The sequence below is a fragment of the Melopsittacus undulatus genome, chromosome Z (genome assembly GCF_012275295.1).
Source record: "Melopsittacus undulatus isolate bMelUnd1 chromosome Z, bMelUnd1.mat.Z, whole genome shotgun sequence".
Lineage (NCBI taxonomy): Eukaryota > Metazoa > Chordata > Aves > Psittaciformes > Psittaculidae > Melopsittacus > Melopsittacus undulatus.
In genome coordinates this window covers 52,675,516-52,685,075 of record NC_047557.1, presented here as the reverse complement: position 1 = coordinate 52,685,075, position 9,560 = coordinate 52,675,516, and the positions used below count along the sequence as shown (strand labels likewise).

At 43.3% G+C, this 9,560-nt stretch overlaps 1 protein-coding gene across 1 annotated transcript; it reads right to left on the bottom strand.

Moving 5' to 3' along the window:
- Nucleotides 1-3,075: 3,075 nt before the first annotated feature.
- THAP1 (THAP domain containing 1) lies at nucleotides 3,076-9,348 on the bottom strand. The gene is made up of 3 exons (XM_034073252.1): nucleotides 9,150-9,348; nucleotides 8,485-8,680; nucleotides 3,076-5,178 (listed from the first exon to the last, which is right to left on the bottom strand). Exons 1-3 carry the CDS (start codon nucleotides 9,218-9,220, stop codon nucleotides 4,711-4,713), a joined length of 735 nt encoding a protein of 244 aa, XP_033929143.1. The 5' UTR covers nucleotides 9,221-9,348; the 3' UTR covers nucleotides 3,076-4,710.
- Nucleotides 9,349-9,560: the final 212 nt, after the last annotated feature.

Below are 9,560 nucleotides of genomic sequence, written 5' to 3'. Positions count from 1 at the left end.
CATTTTTGCACAACAGACAATAAAAGGCCTGATATTCAGTGCTAAATGAATTAATAGTGGGAGGACTTCAGAGAGATTTAATTACTGAAATTAATTATGACAATGCAATGTATACTCAAGAGAGGCTCTTGAAAAAATCCTTCTGAGTAACATATTTAAAAGTTTTTTTTAACTTCAGAATATTTAAGTTCCTCACCGAAGCTTTCCTTTGGGAACTGTTTAAAGTTATTCATAGTGGATTAAACAACTTTGCAATATATTTTATTTTTGCACACTCCTTCTGTGAAGGAGTTTCCTTCAGTCTGCATAAAATTTTAAGGCCCTCTGCCCAATTTGTGCAATAAAATGCTGTGGTTCCATCCAAAAAACTATGTAAGAAAATAAAATTTCTGTTGAAAGCATTGAAAAGGAATCTATAATAGCACTAACTGTTAGAACATTTTTAATCATAGCTTTAATTATATTTTTTAATCCTGTTTTGCTTTTTCTCCTCGATTAATAAATCGTGGCTAAAATATGGCAAATGGCCTGCTATGCTTTAAACAGCAGGAGTTACAGAACTGAACTTGCAGCAGTAATGACAGACAGTAAGCATCAGTGTGCTTTGGCAGATTGCATTTTGGTTGTTAAAATTAGACAATAGCTCAAAACCACCCCTTTCTACCCTGACACCTGATGAAGGTGTATGCTGACAGGAAGCAGATACACCTATAGACTAAAGCCTAAAAGAGTTCTAAGGAAAGAAACAAAGCAAAAGGGCAACTAGGAATAACTGCCTGGCTCCAGCAAAGAGCATCATAGGAGAAGTCATCTGGAACAGACCTAGGAAACTGGTCTGGGTTTAGTTTTATCCAAACAACCTCTTTGGTTTCCTTCTTCCTTTATTCGAACTGGGATTTGCTTTGCACTTTCCTCAGCTACTAGAGAACTCCTTCAGAATTCACACAGGACACCTGTACCCTAAACCCTACGTAGTGTTGAAATTTCAGCAAAGCAGAAGATTACTTGGAAATGTCAGTTTCATTAATTCACTGCCACAGCTGTTAAGACCACACTAGTAACAGCACAGACAAGAGGCCAACTGGAAGCATAGGAATAAAAAATGGCAGTGACAAAGGACTCCCTCAGTGTGACAAGCAGTACTCCAAATATTTAGCTGTTCATTTTCCCATAAAACATACGCCTGGGTTTAAACTGTCCCAATTAGACAATTAGAAGCAACACTTTGCAGAGGTGTAAGAGAAAAGTAAACACTACACAGAGATCAGAAAATCTACCACAGCAAAAAGAGAACTGGACCAACAGGGGAGGTAAACCAACAATTCTCTTTCTAGAAGCTTTAATTTCTGCCTGCTGCAGCTTCAGCCTGTTTCAGAACAAATCTCTCAAGATTTTAAGAGTGGAGCATTTTTCTGAGTTCTGGGACTTTCTAAATTCCTTGAACTGTCTGCTCTATAAAATTGTCTTCAGTGAAGTACAGCTACATGCATTTAAACAAACATCAGCTACTTGGTGTGCAACTGGATAATCACATGTCATTCTACATTCCCACTTCCACTTTTCAGCTTCAAATCACTTTTTTTCTGAGATGTTTAGGAAATTGCTGCTAAGTGCAGATACTGGTTGTGGCCAATACTAACAGTAAGTGATGCAGCCCTTTTTACAGCTGATGGTGTGAATGTGACAGATCCCAATTTAAAAAAAGAGGAAACATTAACAAATGCTTGGGGAACATGCTGTGCTTGTTAATTTTACATGAAAAGCTGGAATTCCTTTCTTAGTCTGGCCAGTAGCAGACAGCCTTCATCTACTCACTATATTGCTATCAGAGAGATTGCAGTGCAGTGCCGGGTAGGTCCAGTGCAGGAAAAGTCAACTGCTAAAAGGCAATGGGCTGTTTCCATGCCAGCCTTTTTTCCCCCTTTATTGCTCTGCAATACTGACAGTGCTCACATCCCTAGCAGAGTCCATACCTAGCCCTAACATACTGCATCAGGACTTAGGGAGGGCTGATTTAAAATAAGAAGAGTTGCTGCAGGAGAAGTTCAAGACCACTGTCAGAACAGACTGCATATCTTCATAGAAAAATCCTTTGGTAATAGGAAAGGAATGGGGCACCAGTTCCCCCTTCCACCTGCTACTACCAAGACCCTCGAGACAAGCAATAATCCCACCTCTCACCAGGAGGAATATTCCCTTGAGTCAGCCACTAAACCAACTTCAATATGAAAAGCTTAAACCCACAAGAACTTCATGCACGAGCCATTTATCAGTGTGCCTTAAATTTACCTTGCTGACTTGCTTCTGTTAGGCTGGAAGGTTGTGAAACTACAGTACTCAAAGGATGAGCCCAACAAGCACAGCAGGTTACAGTGTGGGGAGACAGGGATCCTTGGCCAGGGTAGAAGGAAACAGTGCTGAGCGTTAAGAGAATGAAGTTATCCCTTTATTTTCAGAAGCAGCTGGCACAATGCAGCAACTCATTGTGACCAGAGGACTTATTTCTCTCCATCCTCAGCTCCTGCCCCTGCCTTTTTCTTTATAACGTCTGAAACCACTGATCTTCCTCTGCCTCTCCACTACAAGCCAAACCTGCTGCTTCAGTGAGCTGAGCTGCCTACAGAAGGATGCACTCAGCACCAGAACTGGTGCAAGTAAGAAGGGTGGTGACAACAAAATGTCGGGAGGAAGAGTGGAATGGCAGGAGCACCCCACCTACAGGGGTGAAGTATTGCAGCAACCTGCCCTGCTTCAGGAAGTCACACTTTAAAGTTCCAGAGAGTAAGAAGAGAAGGTATTATTGCATAGAAAACAGAAACAATCTGCTAATCTGTCCACACATGCCAGAAGCATAGCAACAGTTGTGTAAACGTCTTCTCCTTGTCACTTTTTTTAATTTGAACATTTTCAAGTTTATTTTAAGTATAAAGCATAACAGCAACAAGACTTGGGAATGCTGTGAATAAAACCCAGCATCTAAACCAGGGAGTTACTTCAGAAAAAGAAAAAACAAACAAAAACCAAAATGTGAAGCGAGTTTTGGGAAGTCCTGGGAAAAGAGGAGAAAGAAGTTAAAAATCTAACACACCATTTGCTTTTTATTTTTAATCACGTATCATACACAAAAGGACGCATCAGCAATTTTGTTCACCTTAAGTCTATGAACTGGGAAAACAGACATGTGGCATGAGTGAGGTCAGAAGTATAAAGACTGGTTCAAAACATTTCAAAATGTTGTGCTAACAGGATATTAACGGAAGCTTTTAAAGCCATCTTGAACAGGCCTTGATTAGTATCAGAGCTAGAATCCACACTACAAACAAGTTTGACATGGACTGAGAAAAGTTGTTTTCCTTGTGTCTAATATATCCAGGAATTTCAGCTGTGAAAGCTACAACAGGGTTAGCATGACACCATTTTCTCTGATTTTGAATGAGTTAATTGACTAAATAAATTATCAGACAGTAAGTGCAAACTGCTGCACTACTTTGTCATGCTAAATTCACTTTTATAATGAGTCTTAATAAGGCTAAAGGAGAGGCAGCAGCATTTGAGATATTAAAAACCAGTCTAGCACCAAGCAGCTCCCAAAGCCTAATTTCGTTACTGCCCTTTGGTGGATACCTTTTGGGGAGGGACCACTGAGAGAGCAAGGGAAAATCTACAGCATACTGCAATGGAAGTCACAAATGCCTGACACCTCAATAAGATAAAAAAACCTTCTTTTCCTGAAGCTACACACGATTGAGATGAGAGTTAAGAACAATTTCAAGGATGAGGACAACATTTCACCCATTACAGTAGGAATGTCACACTGCAACATATTGAGGACTGTACATTGTCAAGGTACTTTTGAAAAGCAGCCACTCCAAAACAGTACACTGCCTTCTTGATCCAGTCAACAGTCCAATAACACATATGTTCAGTGTAGCACTGCACTTCAGGAGTGTTTTTAAGTGCCCTCAAACTAAATCCTCTTCTACATCAGCTATGCCGTAAATTCTCCTTGTGTCCCTCACAACACACACGTGGTGAAAGGTTACTCCAAAATAAGAGGTTCATTTACATACCTCACCAAAGGCATCCGGGAATTAGACTTTTTGCAGTGCTTTGAAGGCATAGCAAACTGAGGTTGGAAGTTTTCCAAGGCTGAAATGCTTATCTTTAACTTCCTCTATTTTTCTGCAGTACTTGCAGGTATTCTTAGCTGCCCTAATCCTGCTCCTTCTGAAATCAGTGAAAACCACTTCCTGGGGATCACCAAAGCCAAAATTAAATGCCTTGACAAAGCTTTGAACTAAGTGTATAACAACCTCAACTTCACTCTCAGCCAGATTCAGTTCCCCAATCCCTGTAAGCATAAGACAGCTGCTGTAAAAAAACAAACAAATGAACAAACCAAACCAAAAACAAAACAAAGCAAAAACACAGATCAAAACCCTGGGTTTAAATGTATTCACCATTGCATCCTTTCCTTCTGTAAAGCAATTCAGATTTTGTAAACTAAATGCACATTCTAATTCTGATATGCTTGCACTTTCAAAGTGTATCAAACTGAAATGACCATGAAGAACAATTGTAATCTCATTTGTATGACTGCATATTTACTGTCTGAGAATTCTAGAGAGTCTTGTGCACAGAATTAGAGAGCATATAGTTTTCAAACTAAATTTCTTGGCCTAGCATAGTGAAAACCGATGTTCGTGACTTCTAGGCAGGTACTTCTACAACTTCAAAATAGTCATTGGGTAGAATCACATAGCCTTTTCCTGCCAGTATGTCTTTTTCTTTCTGAAACTGAACAACCTCTCTCAGTTTTTCAATTTGTTTTTCCTGACGCCGGCATCGCTGCTGCACTGTCTTGAGCTTCTTACGCAGTTTTTCAACTTGCTCCTCCAGCTGCTGAATTCGTTTTCGTTGATGAACTGTATCCTCTACAGTATAGTTGTGATCACAAAAAACAGCGAGATTGCTAGGGGTCTGGAGAGGAGGCATCAATAATCCAATACTTGGATCAACTAATCTGGCATCTATCTGAGAGAGATGAAATGAAGGAGTTGACGGAGATGCTGGTAGTACTGGAGCTGCTGGTGGTGGAGGTGGTGGCGGTGGTGGTGGCGGCGGTGGCAGTGGGGGAGGCGGTAGTGGATCTTCTGGCTGTTCTGTAAATTCTTCAGGCTAGGAATAAGAAGAAAAACCAAGTACATTTTCATGTTTAACATGGCTCAAAAACAACTCCCTTCCTACAGCCCCAGAATAACATAAATAACGAGGACTGAAATTGAGTAAATTTCAAAGCTTATATTTCCAAAATTGACATACAGTTCTGGGCCTGTTTTGTCTGGCTTCAAAATTGAAGATATTTTTATGCAGCTTCATTTTCACAGCTCTCAAACTCACGTCCCTGAAATCTCAAATAAACCAAGAACTGAAGAATGCAGCAATTACTATCTGAGATATAATAATATGCACTTGGAGACTTAGTTCAAATACATATCCACAATAAGCTAAGAAGCAAGAAAGCAGGCTCCGGTTCCATCAAACGGAGTAACTCATCACTGCCATCTCATCCCCCTTTGTCCCTCCTCCTTTCTGCTGTATCTTACCATTATATACCTTGAACCTATCGGCTGACTTAAAAGTGCTGCAGCAGCAGCAGATAATCTTCTGCTGAGTTGGAATAAAGCTCACCTACTTATGGGGCAGAGCAGAGAGGTATACACAAGGCCTGTTTCTGAACAACTGAAAGGGACTGTGTCACTGGTTTCAGAATGCAGCATAAGGATTTGGTTTCAAGAGACATGATGAGCCAAAATAAACAGCTCTTCAATAGCAAAGCAGCCCTTCCAGCCCTTGTATTTACTCCTTCCTCGAACACAGTAAGTTGCTAAGATGACAAAAGCTATTTGCTTTTCCACCACTACTGCAAAAATCTACGGCTCTTTATTAAAAATCAAAACAACACAACACAAGGTATGACCTAAACCTACTCTGGTGTATGGAAGGAGTGAGAAACAGGACTGCACGGCTGGCAGATGGGATGGAGAAGGGAGAAGCACGACTCTCCCTTTTGGCAGCAGCAGTATATCAACTGGCTCAACGCCACATGAAACTGCAGTTTTTATCATACTGCTCTTGATAGGTTCACTTGCATGGTTCAGAACAACACAGATCCCTCACCACTCGAGCATAGCCCAGAGCAGAGAATCAGATTTCTTCTGCCCCAAGGAAACAAAGTATAATTCAGAAATGCTCCTGTGCACATGATGACCAAAAAAAAACCCCACCACTTAAACAAAAGAGTTTGCATACTGCATGCCAAGAGAAAGCCTAAGACATTCTCAGTAAAAGAGGCACCAAACCAATTTTCTAGCTACCCACCTGTTGCCAATGTTATTGTTACACATGAAAGCCTAAGGACAGGGAAATGTTCATCATCTAAATATCAAGCTCACCAGATGTGACAGTCATGACTTGACCTTCCTTGACTTAACATGAAGATAATACTTGATTTGGGGGGGTCTAGATATCCCTCTTGTACAAACTACAACGCTTGGTAGACAGTAACTGAGAAGGCAGTTTTGTGATTGGTGTTGAAGGGAAGTTTCATATGCACTCAAATACTAACGATCACTTTAAAATACAAAACCAGCCAACTATCACTCTTATTTCTCAATTAAAATTGCAGTTAAGAGCGTGCCTATCTAATTCACACATGAATATTCTAAAGAGTTTGACCCTATCAGCTATAACTTTCAAACTTTTCTACTAAAATAAAATACAAGGCAAAGATGTAATCGGCAAAGACACACTCACCCTTGATGGAAGCACAAGCAAAAATCAGCTGGACAGCTGAATTCACACAGAGACTTCTGTTTGCAGCTTATCCAGCACATGCTACCTCTATAAATATGTTACTATTGTCACAACGTGTCACGGAGAACAGATCGTTGGTATCACTGACACATCATAAGTGAATTCTAACTACTCCTTACAGACAGTAAATGGTTCTCCTAAGACATAAGTAAAGAAAAAAAGTATTTTAAATTACATAGTACAAAAAATAAAAAACTGTATTTCAAAATCTGTGGATTCAATTCCAAAACAGCCACTGTTATTCTCTGTTACTATATAATTTCTTGAAGATACGTGGCAGTTTGTTTAAAAGTGCCATGAGACAAACAGGAACAGCACTAAATCCTTCTCCATAATTAAAAGGCACTCTTTTGAGTTTTTGTAGATCCAGGTACGATAATGAAATGAGGAACACAGCTCACCGCTAATCCTGCTGTGCCAATTGTCCTTCTGCAGATCACGCTGTAAACCCATTCAGCTTTCAGTCTCTAAAGTTTTGTAACTATTTTACACACAATACAGAAAATGTCTGTCTCACAATAACAGGGAAGCGTAACCAAGCAAAAACACAGCCATATTTACCTGGAAATTGTCTGGTTTTCCTTAAATACCTTCTGATTATATTCTCTTCTCTATCATCAGTCATATTTCAAATACATTCCCTTTTTTATTTCTGCATCAAATCTAATACTGTATATAAAGAGAAAAAAATCAAACAAGCAAAAGCCCCTATTTCCCTGTGTGTACACCATCCCATTAGTCTCCTACCCCCTAGACCTATCATACCCATTCTCTCCTTTGCCACTTCCCCTACAGGAAAATGGCAAGAGATCCAATATCTTACGTCCTTTATAGCAACTAAGAACCAAATTTTCCCATTCTTGTTTTGCAGCTATCACATCAACAAGGAAGAACTCATAACCGACTTGCATCTACTGCAAGTTGCCTTAGCAGCAATAGACATCAGAAAAGACTGCCACCACAAGTTGAGAGACAGAAGTTAGGGACCAGCCTGGCTTGTGAATGCAAGTTAACTGTTAAGGCAATGCAGGGATGGTTTCAGCACAGACAAATAGCAGGTGCAGCTACTGTTCTGCCCCTGTTTGCACCTCACTTTAACTCCATGAAGCCAGAGGACAGAACCCTTTAGAAAGGACAGTTGAGTTTCAGATCTAAGGCCCATCATCACTTCAGTGCTGGAAGGAGCCATCAGTCAGCATGGAAGACTACAGTACAACTTGTCAGTATTACTGAAGGCTCTCTAAAACTCAAAATATGCCACAAATACAGCCAAACAACTGAACTACAGGGTAGTACCGTCTTACTCGGCTGCTGTTCCACTTAATTCAGCACAAGGCTTCTGCATAGGCACAGAAGAGCAGATCAGCACTACTGGAAGTTAGTGTGGTGCTCTAAGTGCTCCAGAGCCTCAGACAGCAACATCTACATGAGAATAGCGGCTGGATGTGTTCCAGCCACCAGAGCCCTCCACGTGCCTTCTGCTGCACACACTCTGCCGGGATCCTTCACAACCTGCACCTTCTGCTCCCTGCCCTGCCACTTCGGGCCCTGAATACGCACAACACACAGCATTCCGGTGTCTGTAAACTACGAGTGCTTTTGGTTTACCTTTTCGCTAGGTTCAGTGTAACAAAATATCGTGGGCACGGCATTTTCTTTCAGAAGCTTGTTGTTGCATTCCCTTTTAAAGCAGTCAGGAGTGAAGTGCTCTGAGCAAATGCTGCTGTACTTGGTCGGTTTGAAGTTTTTCCTTTTAACAGCAGCCTCCCATTTTTTGCAAAGATCAGGTCTCGTAAGAGGAAACCTGCAAATACGAAACACCTTCAGCTTTAGGGGAAAGCTTGTTCACGGGGGGTCGGGTTACAGCGGTGCGCTGCCGTGACTGACCGCACGACCACTTTGGTTTCCCTCTGACAGGCTCATCCTTGGAGCCGAACCCCTCCCGCCAACCTAGGACCGGGCTGGGGCTGAAAGACGCGGGGGCAGCGGGTGTGGAGAGAGGCGAAGGGCTACCCCTCCCTCCCCGCACAGGCAGGAGCCGGCATGCGGCGCGGGGCCGGATGTGGCTCCCTGCTCAGCGCCGGACACGCACATCACTGACACGCCGAGAGCTCGTCCTCCTCCTTCCCCCCGCCTTTCCTCTCCATCCCCCTCCCCACCCTCCTCAGCCCCCCGCAGACCCCGGCGCACGACCCCTCCAGAGGGGGGCGCGCGCGCACGGCCGCGGCCCCGCCTCCATGGCGCCCCGGCCCTGGCCCGCCTCCCGCGCTCACTTGTGGAAGGAGATGGGCTTCTCTTTGTCGTATCGGTTCCGGCAGCGGTAGGCGGAACAAGACTGCACCATGCTCCCTGCCCAACGCCGGCCGCCTTGCAGTGGCGGGGGGACGGGCTCACGGGACCGGTTAATTCACCGCCGAACGTGCAACCTCCCATCAGCCTTCCCACCACTCCCCCCCCCTCCCGTGACCCTCCGAGAGGGAGAGAAGGGGACGCGGCCTCTCCCGACTCCAATATGGCGGCGCCGGCTTCAACGCAACTCTCGCGGTGATGGCACGCGCTGCGCTCGCCCATTGGCGAGTAGGAGAGAGGGGGCGGAGCCGTCCTGGCAAATCCTCCAATCGGGACACCGCCTGCAAGCTCGCCCTACCACCTCACCCGCCCCCAGCTAGCACATCTGGGCAGCG

What these genes read in the sequence shown, in the direction of transcription:
- THAP1 (XM_034073252.1), bottom strand. Translation starts at nt 9,220, where the DNA reads ATGGTGCAGTCTTGTTCCGCCTACCGCTGCCGGAACCGATACGACAAA. An exon ending in AAGCCCATCTCCTTCCACAA is followed by an intron (nt 8,681 to 9,149) that starts GTGAGCGCGGGA and finishes TCGTATTTGCAG; the next exon opens with GTTTCCTCTTACGAGACCTG. An exon ending in ACACTGAACCTAGCGAAAAG is followed by an intron (nt 5,179 to 8,484) that starts GTAAACCAAAAG and finishes TCTTATTCCTAG; the next exon opens with CCTGAAGAATTTACAGAACA.